At 31.5% G+C, this 16,864-nt stretch overlaps 1 protein-coding gene across 6 annotated transcripts in view; it reads left to right on the top strand.

Moving 5' to 3' along the window:
* Positions 1-15,737, top strand: part of LOC105149864 (cysteine-rich secretory protein 1) — a 57,414-nt gene extending 41,677 nt beyond the window's left edge. For all 6 annotated transcript variants that reach the window (XM_087404875.1, XM_011062612.2, XM_011062606.2 and 3 more), the window contains 4 exons: positions 336-472; positions 7,931-8,076; positions 8,637-8,843; positions 13,223-15,737. In XM_087404875.1, coding sequence (XP_087261001.1) covers positions 336-472; positions 7,931-8,076; positions 8,637-8,843; positions 13,223-13,481 — 749 coding nt within the window. In that variant the 3' untranslated portion in view covers positions 13,482-15,737. The remainder of the gene's footprint in view (positions 1-335; positions 473-7,930; positions 8,077-8,636; positions 8,844-13,222) is intronic.
* Positions 15,738-16,864: the final 1,127 nt, after the last annotated feature.

Genomic DNA, 16,864 nt, shown 5'->3' with positions numbered 1-16,864 from the left:
AATTTTCGAAATGATTGGAAACCTTACGACAAGTCGCGAACAAATGGGAAGTTAAAAAGCACATCATGAAAACACGAATTTCCGCATCCTATATAGTTACACGGAATCCTCTTTTTTTTCTTTCTTATTCTCATATTTTTTTATGTCTTGATCGACATATTTTGCTGGAAAGCAAAATATGCTATTATCTTCACTCTCGCGGCAAGATCTGATCAAGATTTTCTCTTTGCTGCTCCTGCAAAGAGGAAATGAGTAGTCACAGCTGTATTGGACTCGGGCCTTCATCGGTGGCAGATGTCGGTTATTGAAAGGAGATATTTTCTTTTTGTTTTCAGCACCACGATTGTACGGCGACAGAGTCCCCATCAATTTAATAAGGACCACTAGCAGCAAGGTACGGCAAAAGATCGTGGACACCCACAATTACTTTCGCACGCAGGTCAAGCCATCTGCCGCCAACATGCTCGTCATGGTAAGAATTCTATTTCTATATATTTCCATTTAATAAGTAAAGAAAAATCGATTCCCGTCAAATCCCGTTCGTATTTGTCGAAGGCGCATTTTGACTACTAGTCAATTTAATATATTGAAAGACAGTAATTAATTACTTATTTTAAGTATTAAAAGCACTGTTGTTAAGTGCTTTTAATACTTAAAATAAGTAATTAATTATAGTTTTTCGATAATAAAAATTATATTAAATTTATGAAGCATTAGAATTATATGCAATGGAAATGGATTATTTACATATCACGTTTATGAGCTTTCAGAATATTTAATCATGCAATAATAACTAGCTTGTAGGTTATATCGTGCTTTTTTTTAATCATACGAATGTTAAAATCCCGAGTATATTTTACATGTATAAATATATGTACGTAAAGCGGGAAAAAAGCTGTTTGTCAGAAATAGATCTATAATGATGTCGCTTGATAGTGAATCGCTACAGAACAGCGATAAACGGTTTAAAAAGGGAACTTATACTGAAGCATCTTCTGTAGTGTTAGAAGTACAAACGCAAAGTATTTCAGCGAGACAAGAAATCGATATATTCTATTTCCGTTGATCGACGCCTGTCCACGTGACTCGGAGCTTCAAAGTAAAATTGGTTTCGCCGGGCGGAAGTAGATGTTACGCGCTTCATCGGAACGTTTACGAGAACTTTCGCCGATCGCGATAACCACCTTTCTGTAAATTTCATCGGCAGTTCATCGCGATATTTCAGAAACGTTCGCTTTTTGTCTGTCATCGTTTTCGCGCTACAGCGATGCGATCAATAGTCAATATTGAGAACTTTGATACACTTGTTATCGTATTTTATCTACTTGCGATAACATACATATTTTTATTATTTCGCGAATGAAACATAGGAACATGAGAATTTTATCAAGGTACAATATAAGATGATTTCGCGATTTCTATAGTGATAATTGTGTTAAATTTTGGATACACACGAAAAGGACGGTTTTTGCTGAAATATCTAAAAATGTTCTACATATAGATTTGAAAATAATTTTATTGATATCTATCAAAATAATTACGTAGGATGTTCAAACTGATTACTAAAATGTCAAACTTTTTGCAACATTAATGCTTAAGTTAAGCGTTCTATATATTATAATTATTTTAATGGTCCAAAAAACAAAATTATTTTCAGATTTGTATCAACCTAAATTTTGAGATACTTTAATAAAATTATTTTTTCCATGTACATTTCACTATTGATTTGAAATGAATAAAAAAAGAGAATAAAAAAAGATATATAATGCGAACACTATTTTTCACAGATATGTCTATTAAATTTATCTAAAAGGTTCGTTGTATCACTCAAAAAAAGAGTTAAAAGTTTCAGCAAAATCGAAACCATGGACTTCAATGTACTTTGTGTTTTATTTAAAAAGAAATATTTTACTCCTCTTTTCAAAGTAGTCCAGTTTTAACTTTGTTTAATACAGAGCTTGATAAAAAAAAGACAAACCTTTTATATCAACTTAAATGTACTTTGAGTGATAAAGAGACAGAATCATCTTTATCTCTTCTACATTTTGAATACAAAGCATAAATAGTATTTAATACACATAGAAAATTAAATATTTAATACTACTGATAATATTAAATATTAAATATTGTTATGAATCCATTTTAAATAAAGGAATTCTGACGCGAATATATGTATATGTTAAATATAATTTTATTATTATTAAATTATTATTAAATTTGAAGTTTCAAAAATCTAGATTTTTTTGATATCACAGCTTCACTTGAATCTAGGATTTCTTCGCGCAGAATTTGTGAATAATGCGAGCGAGCGGTTTCGCAGTCTGTTCGAATAATAGTAGGGAGGCTTGCTTTGAAATTCTATCGATTTTCCCAGATTTTCATCTTTCGACAATACGTTGTCACTTTTCAAAATGGAATCTTTCCAAACTCTTCAGTGCGCGTATCTCTTTCCTTACAGAAATAGAAATAACTTTTCGACTGCTCTATAATCTTGATAACAAAATATTGTCGGATGATTTCGTTTGAATTCGATATTAAGTATGATATATTTTAATACATTAAATATTTTATGTAATATATTTTTAAATAATATAATAATAAATTTTGTTGTTAAATATTAAACATAAAATAACACGGACTTTCTCTTTGTACACACACATACACACATACATGAACAATATAAAATAATAAATATAAAAAGTAAGTATTGTTATATATTTATACTTAATACATAAAAGCTGTTAAACTATTATTGAAATTTGGATTAGAAATGCATTATTGTATCATATATGTATGCATATTATTATTATTATTATTATTATTATTATTAAGCATTAGAATATTATTTGGAGGGAAAATATGTATCAACACAAATATTTAAATATTCTAATTTAATTTTAAAAAATACTGACAGTTTAAATTTATTTCTATGGGATCTAACCATTTTAAACTATATGATAATCATTTAGAGATCTTTACAGAGTGTTTCTGCATATAGTGTATAAACTGCTACAGCGGCTTCAACATATGAAAACAAGTCGAAAATGTCTAATAAACATTTGTCTGATTTCGGAACGGTTTCGGAGTAACGAGATATTGAAGTATAAGGAAACATGAATCATAGTAAATAATGTTTAATGTTCGTTATTCTGTTGATCTGAATCTTGAATCTTTTTTTTTGATAGATTAGATTTTTCATTCATCCCCAAAATGTAAACAAATGCACGATAAGGATGATTTCCTGTGCGAACATTTCTCTGTGATGACTATCATTGAATTAGAAGAGGCCAGGACACTCCCATTAAATGGCAAGCGAAAAGTCCCGACGCCACTGGATTTTTTTCTTTGGGGACGAATGAAAGATCTAGTCTATCAGAATGAGTTTCAGAATGCAAAATAATTATGATAACTGATACTTAACGCTGCTGATACTTAATCGATATTATCCGCGAAACTCCAAATATTTGTCATCAAATTCGAAACAATTTATTAATTCGTGCAAGAAAGTTTGCTGAAATCGACGAAGGAATTTTTGAACATCTTTTGTAAAGTATTATAGAATAACGAACATTAAATAACATTTACTACAATTCATATTTTTTTACTTCAATATCCCGCAATTCCGAAACCATTCGGAACATACGTTTATTAGACATTTTCACTTATTTTCATATGCTAAAACTACTGTAGCAGTTTATGCAGAGATGCCTTGTATACGTCAAATGACATCATATTATAAAATTAATTAGAAAATACACACACAAATTTAGCCAGTTTATTCTTTGTAAAATTTGCATGGATAATATTCGGAGAAATAATTACCGGTCACGAATGAGAAGGCACTCTTCTGGAAATGCAACAAAAGCAACATAATAAATACAGCAATAACATAATTCAACTTCCTCGTGCACAATGCGCATTTAATTTGAGTTTTTGGCAACTTCGCAGCAGATAACGCGCGCCGTTAATTGGACTGATTAAAATTAAGCGGCAAAAGCTCTTGTTATCTGCTCGTTTTACGATTTTCCGTATTTCTCTGGAAATTTATCAGAATGTAAATCGTATAGCAATTATTGTTTGTAACACGTGTCTTTCTTCTATTTGGATAATAAAGCATGATAATAAGATGCACGATATTTTAGAAATAATGGATAATTAAACAACGGTGATAGATTATATAACAGTAAACAATTCTAACTGAGAACAAAGCATAAAATTATAATAACAATATTATTGTGAAAAGACTAACAAAAATACAATGATTGTGGCATTAACTATTTATTTTATATTTTATTATATAATATATATATATTGTAATTATTTTATATACTCTGCAAAAGTTTGAAAATATTTAAAAAATTAATACCTATTTTTTTGAGATTTTATTTATTCAAATATTTATAACAGTACATTCATTTAACAATAATTCTTCAGATTCAATAACAGTTATTGGAGAGAGAGAAAAGAATTATTATTAAAAAAAAATACATTATTATGGATATTTGAGCAAGTAATCATAAATGTCAATTTTTTTAATGTGTTCCCAAACTTTTGGTCAGAAGTATATACATACATATATATAAAATGATAAAATGATGTTATTTAAATATGAGACTGTAAATTCATTCGTACAGATATATATAATTCTATTACTCTCAATGAACGCTCGATATTAAGATGTTAAACGCACTGTGCATACAAAATAGCGGGTTTTATCAGAGATTTACCTTACGAAGCGGTTTACTTGATCAGAAAACTGAATTTTCGAGGTTCGCCGTCGAGTACGGTGCAAGATTTCAATTTCCGCTTGCATCGACGTTATTATCCGATCTATATATAAACATGTATGTGTGCTATATATCACTCACTTCCCGTTGTTTCTCACGGCGATATAGAGAGGAGATATGTATTCCAGAAGGAAAGGCGATATTCGCTGCGGTTGGTAGTTAAACCCAAACAAATCAAAATGTAGATTAACTCAATCGCTTTTCTTGTAGGAAAAAAAACACACAAAACAGACAAGAATAAAACCGTAAAGAATGTGCAAAAAAAATCGGAATGAAATGACACGATTGTTATTTTCTGATTTTCAGCAACTTGTGCTAGTAAAACGACGATATACATATAATTATATTTAATTATAATTATATCTAATATTAATAAATTTTGTGATTAATTTCGTTTTGTTATACAATTGCACAAAGTTTATGAGTACTTGAACTTAGTTTCCACAACTGATAACATATCTTTTTGGAAAATCCGGTATATTTATGGACGCGGCCAGGTGTCTACGTGGTCAGACCATCTCGAGTCTTCTTGTAGCATTTACTCGTCGTTTCCTCAGCGCTGCCAATCTCAAGCTTGGTTATAAGTTACACGACTTCCCACTTAAATTCTTTTCCCACGGAAACTACCAGGAACGTCACCGTAAAAGCTACTTTTGGCGGAAGTTACGCCGTAGATACGACTGTTATCTGAGGTTTCTCGGCAAAACTCCAGACGCGATGCAGTTTCTTGAAGAGAGAATAACTGGTATCGAGAATCTTATATCGATCTAGTAAGGTCGAAGTTAGGTAATGTCGCGGAAAGAGTTAACGAGATATTATGTTTCTTATTCAGCTTATGAATCATTATAAATTATCAATCATACTACTATTATAATTTAAAAAAAATCATGATTGATTGATTTTTTAGATATTTGTGATTTTATTTTATATATGTGAATTTTTCTTATAGAGACTCATCAGAATTATCATTTATCTTTTTTCCATGTCTATGAATAAATAATTTTTCATTCTAAGTTTTCTTATTCAAAAAAGTAACATTACGTTTTATTGTACATATTTATAAAAGAAGGAGTAGGAGGAAAAAAAGGTGATAACTATACATAAATGTTGATCTATGAAATATATATATATATATATATATATATATATATATATATAATGTTAATGTATCTTCTAAATATATCTTTTACGAGGTAAGAAATAATTAAAAATGTAATTTCAAAGCATTGTGTTACAGAATATTGCACCTGGTACTTAGAATTCAGAACTAACTTTATATAAGCAAGAAAGCAGTCGCCTCAAGATGCATAAATCAAGGAGCGTTTCTGATTAAGGAAACCTACTCCTGGACTTAGATTCTGACTTTCTTAAGCTTAATGTAGGCACGTAGAATGCAATATCGAAGCATCACAGGGAACTTTTGACCGTTTTTTTTACGTCGAGTTATGTAGTTGCAGTTATTGCGATTATAAATGCGATTCATTACGGAGAATTAAGGCGCGTTATAATTTGGTATTGAACACAGAAAATGTGGAGGAATAAACGGAAATGTAAATATGAGCAATAGTAAAAAAAAAAAGAAGCGTAGCATCTTCCTCTGAGAAACTTCTAAGAACGAGGAATTTACCTCTATAGAGCGTACATTATGGCTTTGAAAGCACGATATTTGCATATAACGAGCAATTAAGAAGCCAAAGGAAAGTCAAGAAACTTTTGCCACGGGTTTACGTATGCACGCAGAAGCGAGAAAACTTTTTGCACTCGTAAATGTAGTCGTATTATACGCATTTAATTAAATTTTAATCGTTTTCTAAAATAAATATAATGTATAGAACTTTTCAATTACAAATCCCTCGATCAATTTGCAGTCATCTTTTTTTAAAAAAATATAAAAAAATAGATTATGCGCATTTTCTAAGCACTTTTTGTTAACGTTCAGCTTATTTATTTGGAACTATTTACTCAAAATAAGAGAATTATTTATTTTATTATCTAGAATTGTTATTTATTTTCTTGAAGTTCAATTTATAAAAGGAACTTTCAAAAAGAAATTTTCGATGTGATTTCAAAACTATTAACGGTTTAACGTTAGAAATATTTTTTCATATTTAGGTTAACTCCGCAAATACGCCGCGCTGGGATTTACGTCGCAGGAGTCAGAAAAAATAGAAGGAGTGGGGGTAATTTTCCCACAACTACTTTGTTGCCTTTATGTTATATTAGTATTGTGTTACGATTTATTTCATTTTCTTGTGTTAATATTAATAAAATTATTGTGAGTTGAATCGATTTGTTACTGTGTTAAATAGCGCCGTCATAAATTATAACTCTACATAAAATGATTACTGTAGGACTGTGCAAAAGACTTAGTGGTTATTTCGTGAAACATGAGTGTAGAGAAATAGTAAAGCATGTTGTATAACAAAATACAAGTACTTTGCTATTCTTTATTTAGTTTGTTGTCTTGTATATCCCACCTGTTTGGGATATATGGTATTTTTAACGAGCGGGATTTATGCTAAAGCATACGAAGTGCGCAGATTGAATTCAGTGCACTAAATGCAATAAACGCATTACATGGAATATATATCTCATGTCATAACACTTGTAATACATGTGGGAAAATTGTAATTATTATTTATTACTCCATATCATTTTTTCTTATTCCTTAATAAAACTTTATAACCGTATTTTATGTTATTGTGTCATTTTACGTCTAATTTATATGCATTATTTGTAAATTTTTTATATATATACAACCTTCCTTCCCCCTATAAGTAGCCATATATTCCATTCCTATATAGGATATACGGAAAAAATGCAATGGTTTAAAAAAATTCATTTTTTAATACGAAATATAAATATTTCGGATTTTTAATATTTTTTTCATAACAGTAGACAGTACAAAGTTTTTACTAATATAGTTCGTTTACTTTAAACATAGTAAATAATACTTAATAAATTAATAATTTTTGATAAGTGCGACGTACATACCGGAGTTACCCTATATATTATATTTTTCTAAAATTAGAAATACTTTTTCATTTCAATTTCTAATATCTGTAGTTTGCAATTTCCGAGACAATTTGTCTACAATAAAGCCAGGCACGTCTGATAATTCTGGATGTCTTTCTTTGTTTTAGAAATGGCATTCGGGCTTAGCAAAGGCAGCACAGAGGTGGGCCGATCGTTGTCTCGGTTTGGTGCATGACAATGCGACCGGTCTGTACCTGGACGGCTTTGGACAGAGTGGACAAAACATATTCATCAGCACGGGTCGTACGCTCTGGTGAGATATTATTAAATCTTGTTTACTTCTAGTTAGCGAGTTCGCGTTGCAGTTGGTATATTTGTACAGATGTACTCTGTGCACGCGCGCTAGACTTCCGTGAAAATGCAGTGGTCCATCTGCCATGGATGCGCACCGTTAATTACCTTGCCACTTCATTATTTACATATCAAAAGATAACTTCTTGAAAAGATACCATCCGGAATGATTAATTTTGCCGTTGGATATGCGACAAGATACCTCAAATTTTTACAATTTTATTACGAAACTTCGATATGCAATCAAGATAATTTCAAAGTTGATCACGTTCCGAGCTATTGGAAAATTTAGCTTCGCGCTGTGTTGAAAGAGCATATTGTAATTAATTCTTCAGTCAACAAAGTTAGAATTAGATTACGCAAACAGTCCACGATGGACTACAGCGTAGATTTCGGCATGTATACCAGGGGCTTTACAAACATACACCGGATGTGAATGATTTACGTTACACGCGGACAAATCGCCATTGCCACAAATCGAGAATCCCTCCCACCGTTCCAACATTCGTCGGAATGTTGTAGGAACTTCCCCATCAGAATGTGGTACATGGAGTACAAGGACTTCAAGTACGGACCCAATACGACGAATGAGATCCTCGAGATCGGCCATTACACGCAGGTGGTGTGGGCGACGACACATCTGGTCGGATGCGGGGTGAGCCATTGCACCGGTGGCAAGGGTCCGCTCGGCAAGGATTTCTATATGTATGTTTGCAACTATGCTCCGAGGTACGTATAATGTTGAACAATTGAAGAACCGTCTGAATAGCGAGTTCAGTTAAGCGGATTCAGTTTCATCATCTTACATCTCATATATAATAGAGAACTTCCGGATGCTTATATTGAATGTGTTCTTCAATTGTAAAAGGAAACACATTTTCGGATATGTTCTTTTTTCTCTTCATCTTGACAGAGGTTTTATAATTCATTTTTCATATGAGTTATATATTATTTCTCATCACACATGCATAATCCCTTGCATATAAATTTCATAAAAATATTTGCAATATGATTCTCGTATTAGGATTTGTTTACATGTCGAAACGCAACAAGTTTTTATTTTTTTCCAAATTATGTAGAACAATAAAATACATGTGTAACATGTTACACACAAATACAGATTACATTGATACGGTAGTAACGCGGTGTAATTATTTTCACCAGGGTTGCACGCCGTTTGCCGTGACTGTTATGATACATGGTTGTTTCTGCAACAGCAATTGCAATTGGGCCATGGCTAGAACTTAGTTCATTAGCATGGAATTGACGCAATAATTTGCTGGAGGGAAATGTGGATTGAAACGGTTAACCGTAAACTTGGCGAAAGTAGCGTCGTGCGCGGCATCGTCAAAGCAGATCTTAGTTAAATCGACATTTGCTGAATAGGAGAAGGTCAAAGCAGATTGAATCATTAACATAAGAAAATAAAGAAAGGTGTATAAAGAAAAGATAGAGATTAATAAAAAGAGAAAAGAACCTTATTACATTTCGCAAACAGTTCGCTTTTTACATAATAATAATAGTCATATTTAAATAAAAACTTTAAATAAAATCTTGTAATAAATAAATCTATTGAAAATTTTTTTCTAAAAAAAAATTACACCAATAAAAATTTGCAGACTGATAAAATAGAAGAAAAAAAAAACGAATGAAAAATATATTATTAAAAAAAATATATTAGGAATCAATACATAACAATAGAATTTGTAAAACATGTTTATGAAACAGAAGATATTTGTTACTTTAATATTGGAATATTTTTTTAGATTTTTTTTTTTCTGGAGTCAAGTATTAGTTACTGCATAAGCAGCTAAAGAAGAATGTTGCTTGAGAAAATGTGCCGTCAGTGTTTCTTGAATGAAAAACGATATTGTAGGATGTAGTAACATTAGAGTACTTTAAAAATTATAACTTCTGAATATAATTATATTCACGGTGCAACATCTTAGAGAATTCAATAACTCGGAGCCACATATTTTTCAAATAATTATCGAAGATATTTTCAGCCACTACATATATGGACATATATGGACTTGATTATAGCTTAACCTTTTTCATAAAAAAACAACCAATGTTGCATTCAAGCTCATGTCACGTAAGCTTTCCCTAGACATGCTGAAATATGTAAATCCTATATTTATACACAGTATGTAAGTGACATAACCCGCTTGGAGGAGAACAGGAGGAACGAGGTAAGCAAGGAAAACAAGGAAAATGGTGACACTGGTGTGGAATATATGCAACGTCAGCGCGAGTTATAGCTCGTTCGTCTTTGTCATGCCCATTGTGGCACTTAGACGGCTCTCTTTGTCACCAGTATGGCACACTTTCTCAGTATACTTATGGTTTCGTTGTCGCTACTATACTGGATGAAATATATAATATATATGTGTATGTGTGTATATATATATGTGTATATATATATATATATCTATAATATATATATATGTATATATTATAAATATATGCAGGATGCTCAATGCAAAACATACACATATGACGTACGATGAATAAGAATTTTCTTGAAGCTTGAGTGAGAGAGAGATACGAGTTAGTTGAAAGGAAAAGTACTAATACATATTTTAATTAAGAAAAACTGTTTGTGACATCGAATAATATTAAATTGAAAAATATTAGTAAATATTTGTAAAAACATTGATACTTTAAACGTAAAATTAATTTAAAATAAAGATGGATATTATATATTCTTCTAAGAATACAAAAACGATTATATTAAAATAAAATTGAAAATATTGCACTTTTTTATTTTTCTTGTTAATAAAAACTGAAATTGTTCATGTAATTTTCTTTTTTTATTTATACTCTGTAAATAATAATACTATTCAGGAAGAAAGATACAGAAAAAATAATTTGCCTTAATTTAATAATGTACATTCTTATATAACGTTCTAAAGATTATAAATTGAATAGTAACTTTTATCAACATTTTGTATACAACAATAATTCACTGAAGTAAAGAATTGATTATATATCACAGAGAAAGGGAGAAAAAGACAGAGGAGGGGAGGGGGGGGAAGGGACTACGCTGCTATCTTTGCATTCCCGAGTAAGCTGTCCAAGTGAGTGACAATAAATAAATGATTTTCTCAGCGACATTTCACGCGCGAGCGACTCACGCAATTAGAATTCGCTCCGGTCTTCGGTCTTGCAATTTATCGCTCCTGCAAACCGTACAAAAATGCCGGCGACCCAATTCTGAACTAAGGATTCCTACAAATCGTGACGCTATATATTCCTCATATCGATCCCTGGCAATACGCGGACCCGATAAATTTTCCGCGAGATCCGTTCTAATACGATCTGCGACGAGTTCACCGCAGTTTCATATATTCATATTACAAGACGAGATACTAACAGGCAAATGCGTACACGGTCGTCATATTAGCTTTTCTACCGCAGAGAAACTCGACAAATTAAACTAAATTCAAACGAATTTTCGAAACAAATATAAATTCACTAGAAAAATTTAACAAAATCTAATATAATAGATTTTAAAACTATAGAATATATATTTCGTACATCGACCATACTTTGTAATAAGCTTCAGCTAAAATTAATTAAAAATTAGCACATCCATTCATTGTGAAATCAATTTCCATAGAAAAAACTCTAGCATTTCAGAGAAAACGGTATTCCATAAAACAGTTTTTAGGATCATTTTATATGCCAATTTATATGTCAATCTGTACTTCTTATTAAGCAGCATACATTCTCGAGCAGTGTATTTGACGCCTGACCTATTTTGCGCGAAAAGCGAAGCCGGTGTGGCTGTATGGCCGCCATCAGTGGCCCGAGTCCTGAATAAATAAACCGTGTCAGGTGGTGGTGGGTCACCTTATCCTTCCTTTTATCTTGCCGTTCTTCCACACCGGCTCTATCTCGTAATTAATTTCGTGGATATATACAGCAGCCCGAGCTGGCCGGCCTTTAGAGACGGAAATTCTCGCGGGATCGTTTAAGACGCGCGATTCGTACCGAAAAATACTTTGAATGTAAATTCGGTGGCCCATTTGCAAATTGCTCGACGGTCCTTCTACAGCTTTTCGTTAATGCGCGTGGCTAATGGATTTGGATTAGGATACTGCCTAAAGTATTTTTGCACTATTATGCAGACTGTCTCAGAAATCGGGTATTTAAGTTGAAAATACTGGAAATTATTTTAAAAAAAAACGGGAAATTAATAATAAAATGTCTATGAACTTTAAATTTAAAAAAAGATATTATTATATAGTAAACAAAAATTTCTTTAAAATGATTACGTATTTTTCAGTTAATTTGGAATAAAATATACAATAGATTAAGCAAATTGCATCAATATAGAATTTTTTTTATAAAAATATAAGCTTATCTTAAAATATACAATTATCAAGAGGATACTTGTTGCTATTATAAAATAAGAAATTTAGTCCGAGAAATTTAACACTAAAGTAAACTTTAATCTAATTCTTGTATAATTACTGTTTTAAGTTTTACAAGGCAAACGGGCATGTTAAAATTTTCTCACTCTTATCTAAGGACACACAATTTATTCTTCTCCAACTTGTTGAGTTAATAATAAAAGTGTGTTAAATATCTAAATAACATCTTTTATGTAATTTTTTACTCTCCCTCTTTCGTATTCAAGCAATCATATCTCAAGCAACATATATTTGTAATAGTATATACAGTGATTCTATCCGCAATATATATTTATATATTGAATGAAATATTAATATAACATGAATCAGAATAAGTTAGAAACAGAGATCAATAAAAACATTTTGCAAAAATCCAATGCTGCACAGACTAGTTCGATGCAACAAGAAAAAAACAAAAATTTTCTGTCGTTACAAGTATCGAAATGAATGCTAAATTAGTGTCGTCGATATTCAATTTATATTCCTTGTCGTGCTCGAAATCCAAATTTTTCTTTCTTTTATAGTGGGCCAAAGCAGCTGAAATGCGGAAACGTGCTTCGATCTAACGATATTTAAATCGCAATGAAATATTAAAATTTACTTTTCACGTTTTCATGTCGCTACGGGCTGTTACGGTGATCGGTGCTGAGATCGATATTGTCTAACTGCCGGTATGTTCTTGCCTCGCAGCGGGAACTACAAGGGCCGTCTGGGCTTGCCGTACGTGGCCGGAAAGCCGTGCAGCATGTGCAAGGACCACTGCACGCAGGACGCGCTTTGCACGAACGCCTGCTATCATACCGATCTGTGGTCCAACTGCGCCGAACTGCTCAGCACGTTTGGTTCGTGGGTCTGCGAGACGGACACCAAGGAAGGTCGTGAACGCCGAAAGTTCTGCGGCGCCACATGCAATTGCAAGGACAAGATCTACTACCATCACGAAGGGTAGGAGGGCTTGACTTTGGGTCCACCTCCGTGTTGCATGAATAATTTAATCGCTCTGCAAAACTAAACTCAGACCTAGTGGGTGTTACGACGGCTAAACGGCAGCAGATCGTTTAATGGAGGGTCGTGTTGTTTTATTGATGAGCTCGTTTGTTTAATGATGAGAGCACTGGAGGAACACTCGCGATGTTATGAGCTAAGGCATCGAGAAAGGGAGAGGGTGGGAAAAGAGAAAGAGAGGACACACATAGAGAATGGATAGCGAATAAACGGGATAATATGGAAATATGGTAGATGAAGTGATTGTGGGATTTGTGTGCTATCTGAATCTCTGGGGGCCTAAATTTCGCGGATTCTAAGGATTGTCCAATATGATCTAATAGATCGATAGATTCTGTTCGGCAATTTAACAATTGCTGCACATAATCTTTCGATTCCAGAGATTCCAATATATTCTCGTTGTAATATAATCCTTGAATTTTAGAACTCTGAATTTTATAATTCTCGAATGTTCAGGATCCTTTGAAATTTCACAAATTGCCGGTGTAAAAAGTGTAAAACTCGCGTCTGCCTTTTATGATTTGCACAAAACTTCATTTCCTATGAAAAGATGTCAATCATAATTTAATGTGTTACAACAATATTTAATTTAACATTTAATTTCTTTGTGTATTCGTTTCTTCTAATAATATAAAAACAGTTCAAATAAAGAATCTTAAATAAATTAATTTTTCAGATGAATGTATCGTGATATTGATATCGAGAAAACATATTACATTTAATGTCTATATTTTACGTTGTTAGAGGTTGATATAATTTTCTAATTAATATGCACGCACACGTACGTTTGCAGGAGAACAAAGTTACAGGACTAGGTTTGAAAAGTTTTTATATATATAGTATACACTTAAAATTAGCTTTTTATCGGTGATTCTTTAATCTGCTTCAATCTGTACGTATCGAAAAAAAAGAATAAAGAGACCAACTTTATATTTTATATTCGTTTATAATTATTTTCACATTGCTTATGTTCTTATAAACTTGCATAAAGTAAAGTTTAAAACATAACATTTTATCAGTTTAATGTGGTTGCCTGCGTGAATCATATTTTTGGCTTTAAATATTTGTCATATTATAAAATATTCTATAATACATCAAGTTAATTAAATGGGTAAACGAGAAACTCATTTAAGCAGAAAACATAATAAGCTCATACGAACTTATTACATTTTGTAAATTTAATCGTGAATGTTTCGCATTTCTTCTATTTTTTATCTGAAAAATAACTTTTAAATAAAAAAAATTGTAAATAAATCCAGTGGGTAACATATCGAAACTGACAATTATTAGACGATAGACGTACTTCTAATTTTAGCTAACTTGTTAAGAAACAATGTAAAAATTAAACTAAGCTTTGAGGAGTGTCGATGTTTCTTGTCGTGATATAACGATGAAACTTCCCTTTATTAGCACAATTAACGATAATGATAACAGTTATTTTTATCTTAGATTTAACAACAGCGTGTTTACGTGCAGTGCGATGTTGATTGAAAGCAAGTCGGAATTGTAAAGTTAACTCTTTACCGCATAATTTCTCTTACAATTAAGAATATATTTCGGATGAGTATAACGCGGTGCGTTTAATCTAAAGATATAATATTCTCTTCTCATGAACGATTTACAAAGATACATATCGCGCGACAAAAGCGCATTACTATTATCTTCGTAATAATACGTTTATTATGTAAAACGAGAATTATCGGCCAGATCACGAATAAATAAAGATTTATAATAAACAAAAATGCAAAAAATTTTTATCGAGTAAAAGATAAATTTTTCTAAAAATAAAATATTGCCAATATTTTATATAAATGACATCTATTCGATTATTGTAAAAAGTAAGATATACTTGTAATATAGCGCATCGCACGGTTTGTAAGTGATTATAACGGTTAATGAAAAATCATTGTTGTTATTTTTATAGGAATTGAAAAATCGATATTGTGAAAGATATGCCATAATAATGCGGTAAAGAGTTAAGATAAATCGTAAATCATAAAACACATAATCAATGCGTTGAGAAACAACATATGTGACGAATGGCGAGCGTGATTGATGATAATGTTAGGTGTTTGATTATCGATAATTAAGAAGTTCGGTAAAGAGATATAACAGTGAATGTAACGGTACAGCTCCAAATAAAATGTTTAAACTGTAATACTTTTTGTCCACTTACAAAATAAATATCCTGTAAATATTACATTTTCCTGTGCATTTCATCATTTACTTAACCGTATTCAAATAGTAATCCACCAATAATTGTTTCATTAGCATTTGAATAATTTACAATTGTAATATTGAAATAATAAAATTTATCAATACGTAATAAACGCATAAGCAATCCTTGGCAACGTATAATATCATGAGTTGAGTGCCTCTTTAGTGCCTATAATAAATTAATATTACTGTTAAATTTTGACAAATCGTAGCTATATTCTCGTTTGGGAGAATGAACGCATGTCGGTCGATTATGGTGCGTTTAATCGGTCGTAATATTTATTTGTTACCAGGGAATCGAAGGATTAAACGGAATTATATGGCGAATAAATCGATACGAGCTTTAAGGGAGGGTGGAGAGAGAAGGAAATTATCCCCTAGGTCAAGAGAAATGTGCAGTCGGTGAATTCGAGTCAGCGGTGAACCGAATGCATACTCTCTTTTTGCTTCAAAGGGCTTAGGAATGCTTTTCAAACTGTGTCTGGGAACCGACAATAATGGTTCCGAACTTCGCCAGACTTTTAAATGAAGAGCACTGCATTGAGATTTTCTTATGTCAAATCAGTGTAACTATCGATTTTGATGTTAATCCTTTTGCTAAGCGTAAATATAAGAGTAAGTAATTTTATACGTTTCTCATTATTCTTTAGCATTTTGACTCTCGTATTTTAAATACGAGGAGCAAAATACTAAAAAAATTAAATATTCAGTTACAACCTTAATATAACCAAAAATGATTTTATTTTTCTAAATATTTAATAAGTATTACCAAATAGTTAATTATATTATTATGTTTGTAATACTTATTAAATATTTAGGAAACTAAAATTATTTTTGATTATATTAACCAAACATTTAATTGAAATTACTTCATCAATATTTGATAGCTATTATCGAACTTTTTTTTAACTTTTTTTTGTGTGGCGTTGGATTCTAATTTAGATAATCTATTAGCTAAAAAAAGAATTAAATTAATTAACTAAATAAATAAGATCTTTAAATAAAGTTATATAGACCCCCCCCCCTCCCAGAGGGTATCAAAGAAAGTATTATTTTATGAATCCTTTTGTCAGTTGGGCCGGAATCGGCCGCTCAGAGCGATACAGCCAT

The sequence above is a fragment of the Acromyrmex echinatior genome, chromosome 3, assembly GCF_024713525.1.
Source record: "Acromyrmex echinatior isolate Ae372 chromosome 3, ASM2471352v2, whole genome shotgun sequence".
In the NCBI taxonomy this organism is placed as follows: Eukaryota; Metazoa; Arthropoda; class Insecta; order Hymenoptera; family Formicidae; genus Acromyrmex; species Acromyrmex echinatior.
The sequence above is the reverse complement of the archived record's forward strand: the minus strand, read 5'-3'. Positions and strand labels throughout refer to the sequence as shown.